General features: G+C 36.2%; 7 protein-coding genes and 2 non-coding genes across 12 annotated transcripts; 6 read left to right on the top strand and 3 right to left on the bottom strand.

Annotated features, from left to right (window-relative positions):
- The first annotated feature begins 455 nt into the window (after positions 1-455).
- LOC111447918 (stress response protein NST1) lies at positions 456-3,513 on the top strand. The gene is made up of 8 exons (XM_023087307.1): positions 456-1,130; positions 1,236-1,281; positions 1,675-1,724; positions 1,893-1,934; positions 2,245-2,358; positions 2,824-2,902; positions 2,981-3,052; positions 3,131-3,513. Exons 1-8 carry the CDS (start codon positions 517-519, stop codon positions 3,176-3,178), a joined length of 1,065 nt encoding a protein of 354 aa, XP_022943075.1. The 5' UTR covers positions 456-516; the 3' UTR covers positions 3,179-3,513.
- Positions 3,514-3,827: 314 nt separating this feature from the next.
- On the top strand, positions 3,828-5,462 carry LOC111447969. 2 transcript variants are annotated; one of them, XM_023087384.1, is made up of 4 exons: positions 3,828-4,045; positions 4,970-5,049; positions 5,155-5,294; positions 5,346-5,462. In XM_023087384.1, the coding sequence occupies exons 2-3, from the start codon at positions 4,974-4,976 to the stop codon at positions 5,256-5,258; spliced, it is 180 nt and encodes a 59-aa protein (XP_022943152.1). In that variant the 5' UTR covers positions 3,828-4,045; positions 4,970-4,973; the 3' UTR covers positions 5,259-5,294; positions 5,346-5,462. The 2 variants fall into 2 exon arrangements, with proteins under 2 accessions (XP_022943152.1, XP_022943153.1); XM_023087385.1 differs by having other exon boundaries at positions 4,972-5,049; positions 5,155-5,358.
- A 13-nt stretch (positions 5,463-5,475) lies between these two features.
- LOC111447968 lies at positions 5,476-6,826 on the bottom strand. Its single transcript, XM_023087383.1, has 3 exons — positions 6,563-6,826; positions 6,109-6,314; positions 5,476-6,022 (listed from the first exon to the last, which is right to left on the bottom strand). The coding sequence occupies exons 1-3, from the start codon at positions 6,650-6,652 to the stop codon at positions 5,764-5,766; spliced, it is 555 nt and encodes a 184-aa protein (XP_022943151.1). The 5' UTR covers positions 6,653-6,826; the 3' UTR covers positions 5,476-5,763.
- A 1,934-nt stretch (positions 6,827-8,760) lies between these two features.
- On the top strand, positions 8,761-9,600 carry LOC111447771 (TMV resistance protein N-like). 2 transcript variants are annotated; one of them, XM_023087102.1, is made up of 3 exons: positions 8,761-9,152; positions 9,240-9,385; positions 9,467-9,600. In XM_023087102.1, exons 1-3 carry the CDS (start codon positions 8,805-8,807, stop codon positions 9,546-9,548), a joined length of 576 nt encoding a protein of 191 aa, XP_022942870.1. In that variant the 5' UTR covers positions 8,761-8,804; the 3' UTR covers positions 9,549-9,600. The 2 variants fall into 2 exon arrangements, with proteins under 2 accessions (XP_022942870.1, XP_022942871.1); XM_023087103.1 differs by having other exon boundaries at positions 9,276-9,385.
- A 375-nt stretch (positions 9,601-9,975) lies between these two features.
- TRNAF-GAA lies at positions 9,976-10,048 on the top strand. Its single transcript has one exon. It is a non-coding gene; the product is annotated as a tRNA-Phe (tRNA).
- A 1,525-nt stretch (positions 10,049-11,573) lies between these two features.
- On the top strand, positions 11,574-13,120 carry LOC111447009 (NAC domain-containing protein 72-like). Its single transcript, XM_023085963.1, has 3 exons — positions 11,574-11,840; positions 11,937-12,205; positions 12,284-13,120. Exons 1-3 carry the CDS (start codon positions 11,675-11,677, stop codon positions 12,722-12,724), a joined length of 876 nt encoding a protein of 291 aa, XP_022941731.1. The 5' UTR covers positions 11,574-11,674; the 3' UTR covers positions 12,725-13,120.
- A 4,435-nt stretch (positions 13,121-17,555) lies between these two features.
- Positions 17,556-19,127, top strand: LOC111447967 (NAC transcription factor 25-like). Its single transcript, XM_023087382.1, has 3 exons — positions 17,556-17,858; positions 17,931-18,241; positions 18,361-19,127. The coding sequence occupies exons 1-3, from the start codon at positions 17,675-17,677 to the stop codon at positions 18,937-18,939; spliced, it is 1,074 nt and encodes a 357-aa protein (XP_022943150.1). The 5' UTR covers positions 17,556-17,674; the 3' UTR covers positions 18,940-19,127.
- Positions 19,128-20,006: 879 nt separating this feature from the next.
- Positions 20,007-20,079, bottom strand: TRNAF-GAA. The gene has a single exon. It is a non-coding gene; the product is annotated as a tRNA-Phe (tRNA).
- An 800-nt stretch (positions 20,080-20,879) lies between these two features.
- Positions 20,880-22,914, bottom strand: LOC111447513 (monodehydroascorbate reductase 4, cytosolic-like). 2 transcript variants are annotated; one of them, XM_023086728.1, is made up of 2 exons: positions 22,790-22,914; positions 20,880-22,688 (listed from the first exon to the last, which is right to left on the bottom strand). In XM_023086728.1, the coding sequence occupies exon 2, from the start codon at positions 22,682-22,684 to the stop codon at positions 21,014-21,016; it is 1,671 nt and encodes a 556-aa protein (XP_022942496.1). In that variant the 5' UTR covers positions 22,685-22,688; positions 22,790-22,914; the 3' UTR covers positions 20,880-21,013. The 2 variants fall into 2 exon arrangements, with proteins under 2 accessions (XP_022942496.1, XP_022942495.1); XM_023086727.1 differs by having other exon boundaries at positions 20,880-22,694; positions 22,790-22,912.
- Between the last annotated feature and the right edge of the window lie 769 nt (positions 22,915-23,683).

The following is a 23,683-nucleotide window of genomic DNA, read 5'->3' on the forward strand; positions in this document are numbered from 1 at the left end:
TTTTTTTTTTTTTTTTTTGAAGTTTTTAATTTAATAGCCTATTAAACACAATATTCAAAGTTTAGAAATTAAACTTGTAATTTAAACTTGCAATTTAACCAATAATATACCACAAAATAAAAAATATAATCAATAATTATTTATGCTAAATATGTATTTTATTCCCTAATGTTTGAGTTTTTTTTAATAATTTAGTTTTCAATATAATTTGAGGATATATGCCACATTTAAAATTCTCCCTCACTTATCTTTAGCTTCAGAAAAAATAATCACATCAATATTTATAATCATTCAATTTTAATATTTATTCACGAGAATTGAATGATAAAAAAAAAAACATAGATTTTGTTTTTTTTCTCTTTTAAATTTGGGCTTTGGATCTAAAGAGATGGCCCATCGGGCCGACTAATGCATCACAATGTATGTAAAGAGAAGCTTGCATCTCGCGTCTTTCGATTCCCATTTTCCATTGTTCTTGTTCCAACGCCTCCTCAAATTCTCTAAACCCAAACTAAAATGGCCAGAGATCGAAATGGTGAGCTATCTAATAAGAGAGGAAGTTCCGACAACGACGAGGACAGCGGAGGAGGAGTAGGAGGAGAAGACAACGAGGCTCCGTCGAAGAGAAATTCTGACAGGAGTTCCGATGTGGAAGAAGGGCGAAAACGCAGCAAATCAAGAAGAAAATCGCGGGACAGTTCGGATTCCGACGAAAAACATGACAGGAAACGCGGGAAGAGTTCGGTAAGAAAGGGTAAGTCCCGCAGACGATACAGTAGTAGTGAGGAGGATTCTGATTCCGAGGATGCGGAATCTGAAAGCTCGGAGTCTGATTCGGATTCGGAGCACTCCGACGCGGAATCAGCGTCTAATAGTTCGGGTTCGGAAGGCGAGAGCGAGGAGGAGAGGAGGAGGAGGAAGAGGAAGGAAAGGAGGAGAAAAAGAGAAAAGGAGGAGAGAGAGCGGAAGAGGAGGAGAAAAGAGAAGGAGAAGAAGAGAAGGAGAAAAGAGAAGGAGGAAGAGAAACGAAGGAAGGAAAAGAAAAAGAAGGAGAAGAAGGAACGGGGAAAGAAGGGGGCTGTGACGAATTCGTGGGGAAAATACGGGATTATCAAAGAAACTGATATGTGGTATGTAAACAATGAATTCCATATATATTTCTATATTGGTTCATGGTTTTTTCTGCACAACCATTGTTTTACTCCTTGCAACTTGTTCTTACACTATATTTCTAGGAACAAGCGACCAGAGTTCACTGCATGGCTGGCTGAAATTAAAAAGGTAAATTGGTTTATGCTCAATATTTTCCATGAGCTCAGTAATACTTTCTTATGACATTTGTTAGCTCTAGTATTATTCTGTTATTGCCATTATCAAGGTTTTGGAATAGATGATAGCTCTATGCTATGGTTGAATTTCCTTCAATACAATGGTGCCAACCTCAGTATTTCTTCAATATATGGATCTGAATTAACTAAAACCAATTATTTTTTACGTTACTCAATCCAGATAACCCTCTTTTGCTGTTTTTGGACTCAAATTTCTTAGTAGTGTGAATAGTCTTTTGATTGAACATGAGAGTCTACCAAGGTGGGAGGAATTTATGATCTAACTGCTCTCGCAGGTGTGGTATTTTTACTAATTATATTTCTTTGAATGTTCCATTGCACATAGGTGAACTTGGAAAGTCTAGCTAATTGGGAAGAGAAGCAGATGTTTAAGGAGTAAGTAGATGTACTGATCGTGTTTAGTTTACTCCTCAAAATCATGACTCTTGAAGATAGCTGTTTATATTTATTTCTTGAATTGTCACTTAAGTCTATATTTGAAAAAAATAATAAAAATTGTAAATAACTTTAATCTTGCTCATCTTGTGATGATTGTTTGTACAGATTCATGGAGGACCATAACACGGCCACTTTCCCATCTAAAAAGTAAGGTTCTGAGTGCTTTTTTTTGTATGTGCAGCTGATATATTATTGTTTGAGAAGGTCGTGTGAAAGAAATGGACAAAAAATGCTAGATAAAACATTACTGTGGTCAATATTTCTTGTAGGGTTGTATAATACTTTAAATTCGAGCTCTATTTTTATCTTGTGTAAGAACTGAAGTTTTTCTTTGAAGATCAACTCATCTACTCGTGTTAATCCTGCTTTCACTTATTAGATGGGTATTCATTTTGTTGCTCGAAAGGAAGCCATCCATCATTCGATCCACTTGTATTTTTATGTTATGTGATTTCAGGTACTACAATCTTGATGCCTATTACCAGCATAAAATGCTAAAAGATATGAAGAAAGGCCACAAAAAGATTTTGGCTGGGGAACGCACAGTGTTTGATGATGAAGAACAGAGGAGGTACTTCCTTCTTTTCTTCCTCTTTCCTTTTGAGGGCCTCATATTTGGAAATTTTGTTCATTTGGTGGTTGAGCATGGATGATGATGATGGAGCTTTACCACTCTTCAAGAATTCACAAGGAAATTCTTTATTCAGTTAAAGTAATTCAAGCTTAAGAAACTATCAACGAACTAACTAAAAAACCGACAATTACACCAAAAAGCTGTTTAAGAAACTAGCAAACTATTACTTAAATTAATTAACCAATTCTCTAATTCACTACATCATTTGGAGTGATGTCTTGTTCCTGGAGTTAATATGTAACTATTATTAAATTGTATCATGTGGTCTATGTTGACTTCCCCCACGGCCACACCCCTAAAAAGAAAATAAAACAATGAAAAGAAGAATAGAAAGACAGAGATGGTCAAGTTGTTTCGAATATTATCTGCTGGTTCAGTTAATAATTTCACTCGACTCTTCAGGCAAGAACTACTCGTGGAACGTGAAAAACACAAGGAGGAACAAGTGGAAGCCCTAAAGCGCTCGATGCAGACTGGAATGGTCAGTGATTTTAGTCTCTGGAAGTAGGTTTTGGATTATCAAATTTTATTGCAAGTTTCTAACATCCATACTTCACAGGCACAAGCAATGAAAGAACAAGCTCGACTGAGGGAGGAGATGGCTTACCAGTATAAGCTTGGAAACTTCGAGGTAGGCATAAATGTGAACAAAGCTCTCTTGTAGTTTCATTTGGATGCAATCTCAAGGCTGTTCTTGAATTTATCCTAGGCTGCAGCTGCCATCCAGCGAAGATTGGACCCAGATGTTGCCCTGTAAGAGAAGAGTCTGTGTTTTGCTCGAACGTCTCGTGTTTGGTACTACATGGTTCGACACTGCAAGAACTCTGAAGTCCTTGAATGTCGTCTTTGGATTTGCAACAGAGGGAAGCTCTCCAACCCAATGATTTGGAATTACCTTGGTAAATTTGTAGCAACCATCCCATGATAGTACATGAGTGGTTTTAACTTGTCATAACGTTTTGTACGGTAAAAAGAAAAACATTTCCGTTGCCATAATTAATCGTAGTAATAGTTAGCACAGCCAAAATGTGGATCATGAATTTGAGGGTGTGTCTTCCTCAGAAATGGAGTTTTGTTGGCATATTTAGCAAATTTCTTTTGTGCAAAGGTCTGAACAAATGGGTAGGAATTTTTCTATTTTTTTTTTTAGTTTTTCTTATATTCTACAATGTGTTGCACAATAATTATTATTATTGATAGCAATCTAGTAGATATATAATTTTGTTATTGATAGCAATCTAGATTTTAATCGACATTAAAAATCTAAAAACAATACTTTTAATTTAATATATCATAAATTATATGGTAGTATAAATAATAATTGTATTAAAATATATTAAACAGAAAAAAACAATGAAATGTAAAATTATGTTTTCAAGTGTAATGGGAACCAGGGAAGCGCGAGTGAAACCACCACCAGATTTCCCTTTCATATTCATATTCATATTCACCGCTGATTCGACCCTCTCCTTGCGAGTGCCCCCACGCTGCTTCCTTAACTTCCATTGCTAAAATCCTAAACCCCTTCACCAGTTTGCGGGGAAGATCTGTTCAGTGCGAAAAACACAATACAGAACAACAAGTTAAAGATTCTCACTCGAAGAGCAGCACAAGCCTGTTAAAGGTAGCTCTCTCTCTCTCTCTCTCTCTCTCTCTCTCTCTCTCTCTCTCGATTGTGTATTGCTCTTTTCTGTTCATGTCTGATCTCAAGTTTCCCATGTTTAATTTAATCTGGGTTTATTTGAATGTACCGCTTAGATTTGTTTCTTTCAGTTGTTTATCAGAAACTGTAACGTCGTACTGAGTAATTGGAGTTTTATTTTGGTGGGAACCCTTCAATTTTCGCCGGAGTTCGTTGATTGCCCTCATACTTTTTCCTTAATTGCTGTCTCGTCATTTTGAGAAGAGGGATCGATCCGTATTTGTTATTATTATTATTTTTTAATACCTTTTTCTAGTTCATATCAATGTTGTTTTAGCCTTTTGAAGGAATTGGGATGACGGCTGAGACCTTGATCGATTGAATCATCTGGTTAGTTCATTAAAAATGTAAAAATATTACGTACGGAGTAGAAGATGAGTTTTGGACCTCCTGATTTTATGATTTTTAGACTATGTACATCTACTTGTTTTTTGAATGTGGTGTACCTTCTTGACATTGAATCTTCCCTTGCCGAGTTTTAATCTGATTAATGTCTGTTAATCAATGATCATTTATTTTCTTCTCCACCTTGACTACTTGAACTGATCCCATTTGGTGGTCAATACCCTGTTTTCGTTATTGTTTGTCATTGTTTCCTGCTGCTTTGTTCTAGAGAGAGCCACATATTTTCTCTGAAAATCGCATTCTCAACCACATTGGATCATTGCTGCCTTATCAACCTCCCCTAACCATGTCTACCATTCAGATCTTTTCCTTAGTTCCGCATCGTTACATCTAGCTCTTAAGAGTTTAAAAGGTTGACCATATCATGTCATGTCTTTGTCCCTTTCGGATGCTCGACGTTCTGTGTGCTGTAATTACTGACTACTTGCTCAATATTTTCAGAAAGATGGGAGGCAGAGGAGTTATTGGTGATAAATGGTCCATGAGGGTTCTTTGGGTCTGTGCCCTCGGGAGTGCGATCGGTAATTACTTGTAATCTTACATCAATACATGCTAAGTAAAATTCTTTATCTTCATATAAGCTATACCAAATCTTCCCAACTTGCTAATATTTGTGAGTTGTCTAGGTTTGTATATGGTTTCTCAAGAAAGACAATTGCAGAACAGGCGAAGAATGTTGGCTGAGAGTCTGAAAGATGTGGAATCAGGAGGCAGTGGGGAAAATGTTTAGGCTTCTGAGGGAGTGGTCGAAATGTGAGCTCCGGACTATCAAGATTCTGTCGGTTGCAAATTGCTTCCATGCCTTCTGGTAGTCACAGATCAATAATGTGTGTTTCCAACAATGTGGAATAATTGAATCTGGATTTCATTTGAATTCATGGGATACAATTCATTATACTGAATTGGTGTTTAGTAGGCCATTTTGAGAAATGGGATTGAGTAACAGATGTTTCAAAAGTTCATTATTTCAAGAACACAATGTCCTTGCAACATGAACGTCCATCTTCTGCATAGCAGCAACATTTCCTACAGCCTGACATCACAATGGCCTAAACAATCAAACAAGCAATGTTTTTCGATACCGACACAAAAACTATCAACCACGACTTTGTTCACAACATAGAATAGTAGAGAAGGCAACCTATAGGCTTCTATAAGCTGGATTGAAACAACAGAAAGGTGGAAAACAAAACTATCTCGAAGCGGGATATGATCGAAAAAGACATCTACGAATCTCATTTGTAGGTACTCATGCCAATGTTGGCGTCTTTGTTATAAGATTGGAAGTTCTCTCGAGCCCTCGAGTAGCAGACGTAGTAAAACTGAGAAACAATGGAAGTGAAGAAAGTGAAAGCTGCTCCTGCAGCAAACACTCCTCTTCTCAACATTTGGCAAGAGGGAGGAGTATCAGTAAGCAGTGTTCTGTACTTGGTGTGGTATGCATTCCTAGCCGAACCGGCCAGCAAGCATATCTCGGCAATTAAGAAAAACACCCTGAAACAGATGCCAATATCATACCAGTGTGAAAACCGCCTTTTTCGACACAAGATTTGGATGTTGAAACAAGTCAGTGCACTTACCAGCAGGCTATGAAAAGAAGGAGGGCACAAGCCCTTGAACCACCGGGACTCAGAGGCTTACCACAGCAGAAGCAGCGGCTAGCCAGCATTATGAGGATCTGGCTAGCCATAAGGAAGAGAAATGCTCCAACTCCTAATCCAGTTGAAATGTCTGAGTCATACACACAGTAGTTTGTTTTTGCATCTGTGTCTTCAACTATCTTCGCCTGTAACAAAGAATGGATTTAGGTTTGTTTTTGAGAAGAAATTATGGAAGGAACAGCAAGAATTAGGGTTTAAGAAAAGCAATGAAAGTAGATCTGAATTCTTTTCCAGGTGAAAGAAAAGGGTTTGCTTTGTTTGGAAATGTGTTCAACCCAGAAGAGAAGACCAAGATTTAGCAGTAAAGGCAGAGGTTTTGACTAAAATACGCAAGGATGTAGAGAAAGAGTAAAGAAAAAGGGGATGAGCTTACAATGCTTCGCCTTTGCTCAGCTGCAATGGCTAAGCCAAAAGCGATGATATCAAAGAGAAAGACAGTGAAAAGAAGTAGCTTAGACGCCATTGTTGAGCAAGTTTCAGTTCAGAGCTTCGCAGATCTGTTTATCTCCGTTCTTCAACCCTTTTCCACTCAGCTATCTATCTATCTATCTATCTTTTAACCAAACAGAGGATTAAGGTATCTCAGATATGTGTTCTAAAATTCTATAAAAGAAAAAGAAAGAAAAGCAGGGGATAGAATATAAATGCCCAAATCAAGTGGAGATGAAATTTCTGTAGTAAATGTGTCGGCTACGCGGCTGGGGAGAGGGGAATGGAGAAATATTTTAATTTTCAAATTTTTTTTTAATAAATTAATTGCTGTTTGAATTTTATATAAAATGAAATCCTAAAATTTCAATTTTCTATTTATGAATTTTAAAAAATTCAAAAGTTAATAAATATAAATAAATCCATTGTATAATTCATTCACGTTTTTCAAATAGGTTGAAATGAAATTTGAATTAAAGTTCTTGTGGGTTACTGGGCTTTGAATTTTGAAATAAAATAATATTAAATACTGAAGTTGAATGCAAAAAGTAAAGCTAATTAAACCTAATCTTCTCTTTTTACTTAAATAAAACTACTTGATACGTATTGTTTTGAATTTCAGAATCTCAAATTTTAAAAATTTAAAATTTTCTTTTTTTCATGTTTAAAAAATGTAACCTTTATTTTATCACCATTTCCGAAACAATTTGAGTTCTTTGAAAAAAAAATAAAAATGAAAGTGAATTTTTGAAAATGTTGGTAAAATGCAAATAAGAAATGAAATTCATAGGTAAAAATATATTTAGAAGTCTAACTTTCCAAAATCAAAAGGTCAAAAGTCAACCAAACGTTATTTCTTGTTACTCTTCTCCAATCATATTTTTCCAAAATTAATATCTCCCTTTGATTTCAAGAATTTTTCAATGTTCCCCTCAGAACAAAAAAATAAATAAATAAATAAAATAATTTATGGTTTATTTAAAAGATAATAGAACCAAAGGAGTGTTACTTTTTATTTTTTACAATATTACATTAATTACAAATTAAACTTTGATTTAAGCATAGTTTAAGAGATAAATATATTAACTTCTTAATTGGTAAACAAACTCGGGTAAGAATTAAACAACTTTGAAACTCCATTGTAAGGGTAAGAATTACTAAATCACATATATATATATATATATATATATATATATATATATATACACATACATATTGTGTTTGTCTCTCCTCTTCCGTCCCCTCAATTGGGTTCCTTTTTCTTTCCCATTTCTCATCCAAACTTGGGACATGCCCATTGCCCACTCTTAAATCCTACTTACAATCAAACAAAAATAAAATTAAAATACTTACCAAAAGGGTCTTAAATCTGAGTATAATCAATATGTATTTCCATGTACCGATATAAATACGTATAATGCCATAGTCCTAGGTCTTAAAAATATATATAGATTTAAATCTTCACGAATTCATTTAAAATATAATAATAACATAGATCTCCCGTCAAAGTTTACCCATAAAGATATCTTAATCTATCTTAGCATAAAGACTATGATCCATGTGCATAAAACTAACTGTCAAGATATGATTCCACGGTCTCCTTAGTTGATGTTGTCATAAGTACATGGTGCCTTTAGGAGTGCGTATTATATCATGATGTACGCGTCTATAGTAACATACTACAGAAACAATATTCGAGACGTACAATATGCATGAGACCCTACACTTTAAAATTTAAATCATGACCGTAGTTATTATTTTGAATTTAATGATTAAGAAATGAAAAGGCTTTTGTTTAAGCATTAAGAAAATGACAGCCAAGTATTCAAACATATAGAGGCATTGTATTTTCCACATGTAAATTTCCTAATAAATATTAAAAAAAAAATAGAAAAAGGGAAGAGTGTCTGTTACGCACACAAAGTTTCGGCCATCTTAAAATTCCATGTACTCCGTCAAAACGTTGATTGTACTTTCTTTCTTTGTTTGGGTTTCGGGGAATTCAAATCCTGACATGTTTTCCGTTTGATTTTCAAATCAAAATGTCTTCTTCTCCAAGCATTCAAAGTTATGTATAAATAGAACAACTCTGCAACAGATAAAACACAAACACAAACAATAAAACACAAACACAAACAAGTCAAACAAATCTCTGTTGTTTTGTTTAAAATCAAGGTCCGATTGTGATGAACCGTGTGGCTGCTGTCGCGAAAATCACGCCGAGACTGTTTCTAGCTCAGCTGGGGAGCAAGCAGTTGCAGAGGGGTATTGCCAAACCCTGCGATGTGTTCATAAACCACAGGGGCGTCGACACCAAGAAGACAGTGGCGGCGTTGCTGTACGACAGGCTCATCCGGGGCAACTTCCGACCGTTTCTTGATTACAGAAATTTGAAGCCTGGGGAGAAGCTGTTCGACGAACTCCACGGCGCCATTAGACAGTGCAAAGTGGGCGTGGCTGTGTTTTCGCCTCGGTATTGCGAGTCTTATTTCTGCCTCCACGAGTTGGCTATGATCATCGAGTCCAACAAGAAGGTACGCCAAATGGGTTTTGTTTGAATGCTTATAATTAGAATTCAACAACATCATCATCATCATCAAATGAATTGAATGGTTGAACAGGTGATTCCTATATTTTGTGATGTAAACCCATCTCAGCTTGGGATAAAGGAGGAGGATGGGTACGAAACAGAGGATCTGAGAAGGTTCAATTGGGCTCTTGAACAAGCCAAACAGTTGGAGGGAATCAAATTTAATTCCTCAAAACAGTAAGTAACAAAGATGTGGGCTAATCATCATACGTAATTAATGTTTATATCCCTCTAATTAACCTAATTCTGTTGTTTCAGGACCTTATCAGACGTCGTGACAAGGGCTTCAAATATTGTGATCAGTAGTTTGGTTGAGATGGACGGTAGGGATGAACAGTAGGCCCAACATCTAACACTTTATTCTTATTCTTTTATACATCATTCAATTTGTTAATTATGAAAATGTATCATGATTATATATAATAACATCCTCTATTCTTTAATTATTAATAATATTATACCAATTTTTTTATTCATACTTCAAGCTTTACTACTTATCTTTGTTTAGTTACCTGTCTCCTCCAAATATAAATTTTTATTTTCATTCCTATATTATTAACGGTGATTGTTTTAGTTTCTGTATTTATTTTCTTTTATAATTCAAAATTTGTTAAAATAAAAACTTTTTACCTATAAAATAAAAGGTTTAAGAATTATTAAATATTTTTAAGATATAAAACTAAAAGTATGTAGCTCAGAAACTCTTAATTTTATCTTCAATAATTGTATATTGTTTTAATAAATATATTTAAACTCCAAACAACAAAGCGGGGATAGCTCAGTTGGGAGAGCGTCAGACTGAAGATCTGAAGGTCACGTGTTCGATCCACGTTCACCGCATATTTTATCAATTAACTTACCACCATTTTGCCACGACGTCGTTTGTTTGTCATTGTCTAAATAGCTCGTGGGCCTGAATAATTGGTCCATATAGCTCGTGGGCCTGAAGACTTGGTCCGTCTCCTTTCTCCATGACGGAAGAAGAATCATTTATTCTCTCTCTCCATTTTAACCCAAAATCCAAAACTCAGTTATATTTATCACAAGTTTATTTTACTGATATTGTCCCCTTAATATAAGTTCTCGTGCTGTGTTTTTAATTTTTAAAAAATGTATAATGCGAATAGAGATGTATTTTGTAGTTATAATTAATTAGTTGACGTGGGACTCTCCCAACAACAAATTACATAGAGGTTCTTCTGAGTTTTATAGAGCCCTCGAATAATAAGAGTCCTACGGAGCCTTCGAATAACCTCCCCTTAACCGAGGCTCAACTACAAATAAAGAATTGAGGCATGAAATAAAGGTAACGGGGAAGGGAATAGAATGAAAAGAGGGTTTTGTTGTTTAAGCACAACATTCAACCTTTCTTCCATCACTAAAAATGAAACCCTAGCTAAGAAGATTCATAATACCCTTCACTCTTCATAATTCTTCCTTATCATAAACAGGGAATAAACACACATTTATTCGCAAGATTCCACAACCCATTTTGTATGTTATGGTTTTTTCACAGCGCAAAAACATGGAGCAATAATGGAGAAATTTGAAGCCATAATTTAAGGATATGCAGAAAGCAATGAAAACAATAGTCAAGCAAAGCCCGCAAGAGTGTGTGTGAAAACTTGAAATTTTGTTCGGTAATTGTTATTTATGTGAACCAAGTGTTTCTCAAAATTAGGACCCAAAATAATATGGCAATGGTTGGCCAATTCCCATATTTTTTTACAATAGAACGAAAAGAGAGTTTGAAGGAAAGAAAAAAAAAACATGGTTAGAATTGAAGTTTAGATTTGATTTGATTTGATTTGTAAAGTAAGTTAAAAGAGGTTTAGAGTTCAATTTTATTTTGATGGCAGTGATTATATAAGAAGAGGTTATAAATGAATTCATATCCCTCTCCGCCCCCATACAATTTGCGCAAAAAATGTGGAGATTTTAGGTGTTGCTTTCACTTTTAGGCCCTTTTTGTCTTTGGGTTAAATTCCAAGCCTAACTTGCAATACTCTCCACCACCTGTCCCAATTTGTCCACGTGCCTTCTGACGCGTACACTCCAAATCCCTTTTTTTCTTTTTCTTTTTAAATAATTTTATTTTTATCATTCAAAAAGAAAACAAAATTTCTCCCCGATTCTGACACGTGTCCCCAATCTCAATGACTCACTTCTGTTTCTTTTGTGACCATTCAACGTTCATGCACCGAAAGATTGGACCCCGAACATTACAGATAAACTCGTGAGCCCACGTGGCTACTTCTGAACGACGGTCCACTCTTGTGGGCCCCGCATCCAACAGTCTGACATCGACGACCGTACTTATCTCCGGCCGACGGCCGACGGCCTCGCAATATAAATACCCCCTGCTTTGCACATGTTTGAAAAGAACAAAGAAAATAGTTTTAAATCTTTTGAGAGCCGAAAGAAAGAAAAAGGAAAATAGAAAACAAAAATCCTCTCCTCTTTCCAATGGATCCACTGACGCAGCTCTGTTTGCCGGCGGGTTTCAGATTTTTTCCGACCGACGAGGAGCTTTTAGTTCATTATCTTTGCCGGAAAGTAGCCGGCCACCATTTCAGCTTGCCGCTCATCGCTGAGGTTGACTTGTACAAATTCGACCCATGGGCTCTACCCGGTAGGATTCAGAAAACCAACCCAAACCCAAATCGAAACAAAAACATATGACCCTTTTGTGTTTTGAAATCAATCTAACAAATACTGTGATTTGCAGAGAAAGCTTTATTCGGAGAAAAAGAATGGTACTTTTTCAGCCCCAGAGACCGGAAGTATCCCAACGGATCGCGCCCCAATCGGGTTGCGGGTTCGGGTTACTGGAAGGCGACCGGAACGGACAAAATAATCTCGTCGGAAGGGAAGAGCGTGGGCATAAAGAAGGCACTGGTGTTCTATGTTGGAAAAGCTCCGAAGGGAACAAAAACAAATTGGATTATGCACGAGTATCGCCTTATAGCTTCTTCCCGGAAAACTGGAAGCTCCAAGGTAGAACAACCACCAAACATGTTTTTTAGTTTTTTATTTCTATTTTTAATTCTGGGTTTTTTTTTTTTTTAATTTCAGCTGGACGATTGGGTTTTATGTCGGATTTATAAGAAGAATTCAAGTAGTCAGAAGCCGACGGGTAGTACTTCAAGCACAGAATACGGCAACGTGTCGCCGTCGTCATCGTCGTCGTCCCACATCGACGAGGTCATCAAAGGTCTTCCGGAAATCAGGGATGATAGTTTCGCGTATCCAAAAGCAACATTACAACAAAACGACATTAACAAATTCAACTTCGAAATACCAGGGGACTCCTTAATCTCCGATTGGGCGAGTCTGGCTGGGCTATACTCAGTGCCGGAACTCGCTCCAATGGATCCTCCGCAGCCGGGAAGTTTCAATTACAGCAATAACAACAGCGCCGACCTCTATGTTCCTTCAATTACAGCGCCGTTTTGCCAGGTCGATTACTTGCCGCAACAGCGCGACTGTACGCGCACATACGGCTTCAGCGAATGAAATGAATCCAAATCCATTAGAAAGGATTGTTGGAGTGTAAATAGAATTGGGATTTGTTTGGGAGAATTGGATTCTGAAAGTGGAAAGCATAAGCAAAAGAGAATGAAAAACAGAGCATACTCTGCCAATTGACAAGCTCAATGTCCCATCCTACTCTGACACATCTAGGAGGATTGAAGATGAACCTTGAATCAATCAAACGCTTTTAATGAAGGGTTGATTTAAGCTCTTAAGGATGTCTTATTTTTCTCTGTTTTTTCATGTTCTTGCTTGCTGCGATGAGTTCCCTGGAAGAAAAGATTTGTTTATCGTTTATTCTTACTAAAATTCTCCAAACTTCGATACTCATGAATAAGATATGTATATACCACGTGGCAGAATGTGACAGACATTAATGAAAAGATAAGAACCAGGACAGTCGCAATACATTATTATTATTTTGTAACTCAAACTTCTACGTCCCACTTTTCTTCGGAACCGACCGAACCGAAGCTCCCCACGTGTGAATATTTGAGTTTTTTATTTCAATAAAAAGAAAAGCACCGGTCACTCTGACCGTCCACCTGTCGTCTACCTGACTTTTTTACGTGCTTTTCATTTGTCCACGTGTCGGGAGAGCCGCTCTTGTTTTACCCGTGCAAGTTATGGCTTTGGTTTTTCTCCATTACTTGGATTGGTGGGTTTTCTTTCCTTCTTTTTTTTCCATCAATTATTGTGTGTACATATATATTATAATTTACGTCAAAATAATAATATTCTAATTTCTACGGTCATTAATCGCTTATCTAAAATTAATTGTTATATTATAATTGACCATCTTACAATTTTGATATTAATTAAACTCAATACATGCAAACTAGAACAATTTTATATAAGATTTTTTTTTATTAATTTATCATAAAAGCTTTACAACATAACCTATATGTTAGCTCAACAAACACCCCATTTACACTCCATTCAAATATTATATTATTGTGTATTTTTTATTTGGTCAAATATTATATATTCACATATTTTTTATTTCGTCATATATATATATATATATATATATATATATATATATATATTATTCAAGGTTTAAAATTAAATTCTCCAATTTCTGAAACTTAGCTAATTAAAGATTTGGATACTTATATACAAATATGTCATAAAGTACTAAAATTAAAATAGCCATCGTCATTATTATTTAATGAAGAAACGCATATTAGATTCTTTAATTATTATTATTATTTAGTTTAGTTGATGGTGAGAACGATGAGCACACAAGGGATAAACATGCTTTCTCTTTCTCACCTTTTTTGTGATAATTATTTTAGTGTTAATACAATGAGACCAAACAAAATTCAAAATGGGCTATTTATTTATTTATTTATTTATTTATTTTTGTTTTTGTTTTTCCCTTGTTAATTATCGACTCAACTTTTGAAGATAGAGACTCATCCCATTACCAATTTTACTTTAAAGCCATTCTTCATTGAATTTTATAAATAAATAAATAAATAATCTATTTTTTTCTATTTTCCTTCATTTTAAAATGTATTATTTTAAACACGTATGAAAAAACCCTGAAGCAGCGGGCAAACGATGAGATGTATTGAATCCCCCAACAAAAAAAATTGATATATTTTATAGTAAGAGTGCGTATGATTTAGGTGAAGGGCATGGAGGCGCACCGATTCTTCCTCCTTTGCAGACCAAATTGTGGTGGGCTCATTATGACCATCAACAACGTTGTAATGTGATACATAAACGAAGGGCATGTGACACCAACATCTTATTGATTAACTAACGTAATTAAACTTTCCTCGAGGAAGAGTATGATCATACACATTAATATAATAAAGAAATACAGATATTGGGCCTTCGAGTGAAAGGGGCCTCACTTTAGCTCCACAAACAAATGGCTAAGCTCCATAAGTTTTGTCGCCAAATTCAACGGGGAACAATTTTACGCTATGTTGAAGACATCAACACAATTCAACCAATAACAATTGAAATGCTCTTAAAATATTAATAACTCAATTGGATGTTTATATTTATTTGGCCATTTAAATACTTTTATCTTAAGCCACTACCTATTTTAATCCATACGGAATCAACCCTTATATATTTCTTAAAATATGGACACAAAATGTTATACAATTATTATTTAAAAAAATATATATATATATATATCTACAATTTCAGCCAACCATCTAATTTTTCTGTAATAAAATGGGGATGAATGCATACAAAAATAGGTGAACTCATGGATCAAATGAGGTGGTAAGGCTCAAGATTGGCCGAGTTCAAACGCTGCAGCTGGCCATAATATCAATCGTGCTGGCCTTTTGGTTCTTCTAGTTGCCCATCCCCATTTAAATTTCACTATCTTTTTCACAAACATAGTAAGTTGATTCCTGTAATTTAAAATTTTGGGCTTCTAAATTTGGCTTAAAACCGTTACTTCACTGTAAACAACCTCTCTCATTTATGCTTCGACAAGGCTCCATTTGTTTCATTGTCTTGACTAAACCATTCTACCTTTCACATATAGAAAACCAAATACATTACACGATAGAGTATTCAATATCGATCTTGATATAAGCGTAATTCAATGTAAGTTCAAAATTAGTTAATTTAGTTACGTGTATGGATAGATAGCTTTTCATGATTATTCAATTTGAAGCAATAGTTTATACACGTGTTTGACTAAATAAAAGTTAAGTATCGTGATTGTTTTAAAAAAAAAAACACGTAAATAATAATTATTATTACCCTATGTAAAAGGCTTATTCGTTTTTACCCTCTTTTTGCCTGTTTTTACAATCTCATGCGATGATGTGAAGGGTTGAAAATGAATAGTGAGCAAGTTATGGTGATGCATGAACTTGAGAACAAAGATGAGGCACAGGAAAATACCAAATTAGGCATCAAATTGGTAGAAAAAGAAAAAGAAAAAGAAAAAGAAAAGCAAAAGCAATTGTATGTGTGGCATGTGAAAGGTAAGGTCATGCAATTGTGGCTTCTGCCAGAATCTGTTGAAATAGGGAAGGGAAGAGAGGAAAATAAGATGAGGACCCCTTTTTCCCACGTCCATGTTCCGTGTCATGAACTCATTGGTGGACGCCCCCGGTTGATATGGAAAGTAAGGATGGAGAAGCAACGGGAGAAAGTTGTTAAGGCAACAAGTATTGAATGGAAACTGTTTGGTGGCATGTTTTCTGAGTTGGGAAACACAAATGTGCCACCAAAATACCTAACTCTTTATAACATAACAAATGGGGGATTTCCAGATTTGCATCATTATTATATGTTACATATCGGTTTCAAAATTAATACGCCATGTGGTGGCATATTGTTACACAATATTTTGTGGATATTAAGAAAACAGTGTGAGTTAAGATTAGGGTAATCAAAAAAAGATTGGGATAACAACAGATTATTGCACACTTATCATTTGTCTACTTGCCAAACTATAGTGAAACATGTAGTAATTTTGTGAGATTAAAAATCTTACTTTTTTGTTAAATTTTATCTTTAAATTTTTTTTAAAAATTGTACACGTAGCTTGTTCTCGATGTGACGTGTCCCCCGTATTTCGTTCCTAATAAAATAAATGAATTTAAAAGTAAGTATGATTATTATTTTCTTCCCCCAGTTATTTGGAGGTAAATGGAAAGTCATATGGGTGAGGAAAATTGAAATATGACAGATACCAACAATTTGGTTAACTCGGGGCATCCCCATATCATTTAGTCAAGCCTTATCCATATTTTTTATTCCAAATCCTTAACTATGAGGAATACTCGGTATCCATAGTATGGTTAGTAAAATTTATCACGTTCTACCTAGTTTTATATTAAGATTATAAGAAAGTTTTTTTTTTTTTTATAGAGACTATTAAAAAAATGAAATAAAAATGTGGGATGGGGAGAAATAAAATTAATAAAAATTTAATTTTGTTTTTACAATAAGACGAAAGGGAGATGGGAAAATGAGAGAGAAATTAAATAAAAGAAGAATGGAAGAATTAGGTAAATATATGGAGGATTATTGCCCTTCTCTAAAGACCCTTAAATCCAGGAGATTTGTCTGACCAAACATTTACTTTTTGATATTATTCTTTGATGTGTCTTAATATAATAAAGCACGTGTTTTTATTCTCATACTCCACCATTTCATTTGGAACCTTAATATATGATTAATTCACTCATTCATGTTCAAATTCACATAAAGTTTTTTAATCATAATTAAATAGTGTTAGAAACCTATTATTAATTTCATATTTGGGCTAAGAGAGTATGAAAATGTTCTTAAAATGTGAAAAACTATATTGAGAGACTAAATATAATAAAAATAATTTGCGTGAATTGATTTTTTTTTCTTTTTTCTTTTTTGCAATAAAACAGATTGTAGAATTAAATTTAGAAACTAAAATAGTAGGGCACCTAAAATTAGAACGGGCGCCAGAAAAAGAGAGAGATGATTTCTTGAAAGTTCCTTCGTAAAACTTATTTATTTATTTTTAAAGAAAAAGAAAAAAGCTTAACTTTGTGTGTGTATGGAGAGTGGACCCCACATATCAGTTTCACACGTGTACTGAGTTCGCACGCGTCTACCAGTTAACGGCTTCAGCGACACTTTACATCAGCATAAGGCGGCCATCGCCTGCGTCACGCTTCTCCAACTCTGCTCGAATCAACCTACAATTCCTGACAATCAAAAGACCAGAATACCCCCTTTTGATCCACGACGCGGCGCCATTCAATTGGTTTCCATGGAGTAGTAACATGTAACCGAGCGCGCAGGATAATACCCAGGCTTCATAGTCCGTTTAAAAGATTAGCTTTGCCTGATTTGTTCACCATTTTTGAGTTACCGGAAAACTCATTTCCTCCCTCCGCCTTTCCTCTACGTCTCTCCAAAAACAACAAAAAAGAAAGGATCACAGTGATTGGAAATTGGACGATGGAAAGCATCGACTCATCGGCAGGTCCACCGCAGCCGAACTTACCGCCGGGGTTCCGATTTCACCCTACCGACGAAGAGCTCGTCGTTCACTACCTGAAGAAGAAAGCCAATTCTGCGCCGTTGCCGGTCGCCATAATCGCCGAGGTCGATCTCTACAAGTTCGATCCATGGGAGCTTCCAGGTATGATCAAGTGATTCAAATTACAGATATGATTTAAGAATTAATTAATTGATGATGATTTTATTATATCAGCCAAGGCTAGTTTTGGAGAACAGGAATGGTATTTCTTCACTCCAAGGGAGAGGAAGTATCCGAACGGAGCGCGGCCGAATCGAGCAGCAACGTCGGGGTACTGGAAGGCGACGGGGACGGACAAGCCGGTGTTGGCCACGGGTGGAAGCAATCAGAAAGTTGGAGTGAAGAAGGCGCTGGTGTTCTATGGGGGAAAGCCACCTAAAGGGATCAAGACCAGTTGGATTATGCATGAATATAGGTTGGCTGATAACAAACCCAACATCAACAAGCCTCCTGGCTATGATTTCCCCAACAAGAACTCCTGGAAGGTAATTCAATTCAATTCAATTGAATTCAATTCAATTCAATTCAATCCATTCAATCCCTCCTCCAATACCCTTTTCCAATTGAATCACAAATTTGATTCGTTGTTTGGTAACAATTATAGCTTGATGATTGGGTGTTATGCCGAATATACAAGAAGAACAGCTCGCATAGGGGGGGAATGGATGAGGAGAGGGAAGATTCATTGGGTGAGATGATGATGGGATCAATACCCCCATCATCCATGAGGCTCAATCATGAATACCCAAAATTGGGAATGAATTACCACACCGCATTCCTTCAAAATGATCCAAATATGGTTCGAGGAATTATGGGTGCCAACACTGATACAGCAGGACTGGACATTAACAACGCAGCCAATTCAAAACAGGCACCCAATTCCTTGTTCTGGGCCACGGAAGAACAAGAGGAAGATCACTCAGGTATTTCTTCCAATAAAAGATTGCATTTTGACAACTCCACTTCCGGGGGGGCTTCTACTTCTTTTACAAGGACTTCTCATAGTATTATTGACGGCAATCCCCAAAACTCTACCTCCTCACTCCCCACCCTGCTCACCAACCTCCCTCATCAAACTCCCCCGCCTTCCAACAACCACCACCGCCACACTCTCTTTGCCTCCCTACCCGATGCCCTCTTTCGACCCGCATACCAAATCCCGGATGCAAATTGGTACACTTAGTTCGACTCAATTCAATAAAATCCAACGAATGGGATATAATTATTTATAATTTGAAAGAAGGGCAGTGTATAGATATAGTGTTGTTTATAATTTTGCATTCAAAGATGGTGAAGAACAGTAAAAAGGGTTTGATTTTGTAGAGAGCAGTTAGTTATGATGAATATATTTGATTTTACGTTAATTAGCAATGGAAACTGCGGTTAATACAAACCCTAATGGGAAACAAATCTTCCTTTTTCCACCCCAATAAAGCTCGATTACCTATAACTATGTAAACAAAATTAAATAAATAATGAATTTGATTTGAATGCAATGCTAACACATAGGTAACCACATTCCGTGAGATAGACGAAGAAATAGAGAAGAAGAGAGGGGTAAATGGGACCATTTCCCAGAACGATCTTAAAGATAATATTATTTAATCCACCCTTTTATTTGCATTCCATTACCAGGAAACAATACAAAACAACTTTAAAATGGTTTGAATTATTAGTGCTTAATTTTGGATTACATATCGCAAAAATTATCTATGTGATTGATACTTCCACTCAAACCCTACCCATCAACCTCTATCAATTAATTTGCCTCATTTATTTATTTATTTATTTATTTATTATTTATTATTTATTATTTATTATTTATTTCTGCCCCCACATAGGTTTTATTATAATTCCTTTTATTTTATCTTCTTATATTTATTTTAAGAAAAAAGGGTTGAAACTCAACAACAAACTATTTAAATATTTACTTCCCAACAACAAAGTATTTTGGATTACGCATGCACAGAGTTTATCTTTGTAATTACTTCCCAACAATTTTAAATTTTCAAAAAAAAAAAAAAAATGTAATCATACCACATTAACTATGTTTATGGATTACAATAATAAGAGAAAACGAAAAATGAAAATTCAGTTAGTTTAACAAATGGAACTCTTAAAAATTAAATTAAAAATTATTAATTTCATGTGTATTTAATAATATTTTCAAGTAGACGGACCCTTACACGTTAGACAATGACAAAAAAACGACGTCGTGGCAGGACTGTTGGTAATTAATTGATAAAAACATGCGGTGAACGTGGATCGAACACGTGACCTTCAGATCTTCAGTCTGACGCTCTCCCAACTGAGCTATCCCCGCTTTGATGTCTAGATATCTCTTTAATTATATTCTTTCACTATTGCTTCTCTTTAGCTTTTTTTTGCATATAAAATTTTGAAAAAGATCCAATTTTGTTTATAAAAGGGGAGACTTTGTTTGGGAGGGTACGAGATCAGAACTGCTATCTCACTCTCATTCATATATACTCGTTTCATTTCACACATGCGTGCTTGAAGAACTATTTTGGGAGGCAGTTACACTGAATCGCTTCCTACCTCATTTTGTAGCGGTAAATGGACCAGCGGGAGCCACCGGATAATGGCGGCGGCGGCGGAGACGATGGGGCAACCACGAGGCTTCTGGGTAATATTGCTTTGGCTGTTGGGTTAACTTACCTTTCGGTTACAGGGCAGCTTGGCTGGGTTTTGGACACCGTTGTTTCCACTTGGGTATGTATTCTTTACGTATCGCACCACTTCTTTCTATTTGGAAAATGGGTGGAACCTGGTTCATTTGGTGCTCCTCGCTTCTAGTTTTACTGATTATTGGGACTAACCTGCTTGCATTCCAGAACTGATTGAAGATGATTTCCTTTGTCACCTGCTTGAAATTTGGTTTCATCTGTTAACATCTATGCCTGTTCATGTTCAACCCACTGTAAGCCTTTATATCTTCTTCCTGTTCAATCTTAAATCTTCAGCTCTGTTTTTATTTGCAGTGCCCTAACTGTGAAATGAATTTCAAATCTACAACTAAGTTGTTGTCTTGAAAGAACTGGTAAACCCCATCTTGATTACCCAAGCGTATTATGAGTCGATAAAGAAATGATTGAATACATATTAGGAGACGAAACCAAATGAGTATCCAAACATCATTAGAGACTAAAACACATATTTAGCCTCATTATTATTATGAAATAGAATTCAACAATCACTTCAAATGAATGAAAAATATATACAAGTAGATGTGTAGTTTAGGCAGCTTGTCTTTTTCGGATATCCTGAAGCTCAAAGGCAAAAGAAACACCTTTGTCCTTCAATTCTTTTACATCCCCAACCTTTGGCTGCACCCATGCTAGTTCCTTAATGGCCTTGTTTTCTTCAGCACTCCCTCCTTCTAAGAAAATTCCCATTACTTTCCCATCTTTGATCCAATAACACCCAAACTTGGGCTTTTTTGCTGCCGGATTTCTGTCTCCGAACATCACCGTTGTTTCTCCGACGTTGTCCCCGTAAAACTGCCACGACAGGTCGAAGACGCGTGAGTAGAAGTACGGTAGGTAGTCATATTCTTCAACAACCTTGCCCTTGCCCTTTCCCATGATGCCTTCCACAGCTTTCATGGCTGATTTTCTTGCATGATCGACATGTTCAACTCGTCTCATCTCATTGTACATCTTCATTGGGAAACAAGCGATGTCCCCAATCGCATACACGTCGTTCATGCTCGTTTTGAACAACCCATCTGTCTTGATCCCTCCTTTGTTCAACTCAAGCTGCCCTTGGAATAGCCCTGTCGCAGGTCTTGCTCCAATCCCAACTATAACAATGTCAGCTTCTAGCTCCCTCCCATTCTTCAGCTTCACCTTCTTTACCTCTTTGTTTGAATCGGATTCCAGGTTGATTACACTTGTTTCCTTTATGATTCTGATCCCTTTTGACGTGTAGTATCGCTCGTAAAATTCGGCGATCTCTTTCGTAAACAGGCGGGGCAGACACCAAGGATCAGGATACACCATTGTAACACTCAAATTATTGAGTCTTAAGGCTGCTCCAACTTCAAGTCCATTGTATCCACCTCCAACAACCACTGCTTTCCCGTTCTTTTTGGCTTTCATTGCTTCTACAATTTGATCGGCATCCTTGATATCTCTCAAGCACAAAACATTCTTGGCTTCGTCCCCTTTGACGCCAAAATCTCTGAGTTTTAGCCCTTTTGAACCTATGGCAATGATCAAAGTTCCAAACTTGAAATTCGTACCATCTTCACTTGTGAGAGTTTTTGACTCAAGAGCTGCTTTTACAATCTTTGTGTTAAGGATCAATTCTATTCCATTCTTCTCATACCAACTCCTATCCAATCTCTCCCCTCCACTCCCAACACACACATGGAACTGCGGCAGCCTTGCTGCATTCTTGGGCAACAGATATCCCTTGCTCAGCGCGGGACGTTCGTAAGGTGCCACCGACTCCTCCGAAATTATACCAACCTCCCCTGCCTTCACGCCCTGTTTAACAAACTCCCTTGCTGCATATCCTGCTGCCACTCCTCCTCCAAGTATCAAATACTTGAAGCTGTTGGGAAAGTAGTACTTCCCTTCTTCAAGTAGCTCTTTGGCCTCATTCATCTTCTCTCCAACAACCTTTCCATAAAGATAAACTGCAACTGATCTAACCTTCCATTTTCTGATTGATCTTTCGATGTCTTCGACTTCGTCGATCAATGCAAATACTTTCTCCTGCCATTCCTCCCTTTCTTCTGAACATGAACTCGAACATTCCTCGAGTTCTTCTAGTTGGATTTCTAGATCCCTTGATAACTCTTTTAGGACAACCAAGTTTTCTTCAAAGACTCTGTAATAGTTCAACTTTTGGTCAATTCTGTCCCACACTCCTGCCAATCTTGAACTAATGAACTGCCCCATTCCTCTGTCCCTACATCGGGCAACAGAAACACTTCAGCTAATAGATACAATTAGGAGTTTTGAATATGTTGTTATGTGAAAAACAGAAGAAGAAAGAAACAGAACCTGTGTTTGGATTAGATGATGAAAAAGAAGAACAACACCTGCACAAGAGAAAGGTAGAATAATATGATTATATTGAGAGAATTATATGGGAAGAATACGATGTTTCATGAAAGAAGATTGCCGCTTTTTATAAGACAATAACTGAAAGAACATTGTAGAATGAAGAAAGGTATCTTAATGAATTGTGAAGAAGGAAAGAATGTTGTTGACATGATGATGCCACCGTGTCTATATACCTTAATCCATTTAGGTATATCCTCTTCATTAAGAAACCAGCAACACTGGTCCTCTTAGTATCATTATTTTGTAAGATTTGATATAAATTATTTTAGTTCATGGGAACTTCTAACCTAACTTTTCTATGAGGGCACACGTCAAGTATCTCCCAAACACGCTCCTTTTGTTATAAAAATTAATGAATTAACAAAAATAAGTAGAAGAAAAGTTAATTGATTGTGTTTGAAACATAAATTAGATTCTTTTCCGTCTGAAAGTGGTTTGAATTTTAGCTACTCACCAAATCTTATGCTGTGAATCAATTTTGATGGGAGAATTAAACACTAAACGGGGAGAATTAAACACTAAACTGGAATAGTAATCAAAGGTTAGGGCTAGGTAGAAAATTGTATAAATTTCGAAATTTAATTAAACAAATTCACTGCATTAATTAATGTAGAGTTTAATATTGGAAGGGAAAGAAAAGAATAGGATAAGTAGCGGAGAATATGCACTTTCTTTTTGCTCACTCCTACAGATTAGGAAAGACGGACGGACGGGACGGCCTGTCGTGAGCGGTCGGATCCACCGCCCAATGGATTCCACCTTCCTTTTATAGACGCCCTCCTCCCAGATCAACGCTCTTATTTTTCCCATCAAATATAGCCGTTGGGAACT

Source organism: Cucurbita moschata, unplaced genomic scaffold (assembly GCF_002738365.1).
Source record: "Cucurbita moschata cultivar Rifu unplaced genomic scaffold, Cmos_1.0 Cmo_Scf00009, whole genome shotgun sequence".
NCBI lineage: Eukaryota > Viridiplantae > Streptophyta > Magnoliopsida > Cucurbitales > Cucurbitaceae > Cucurbita > Cucurbita moschata.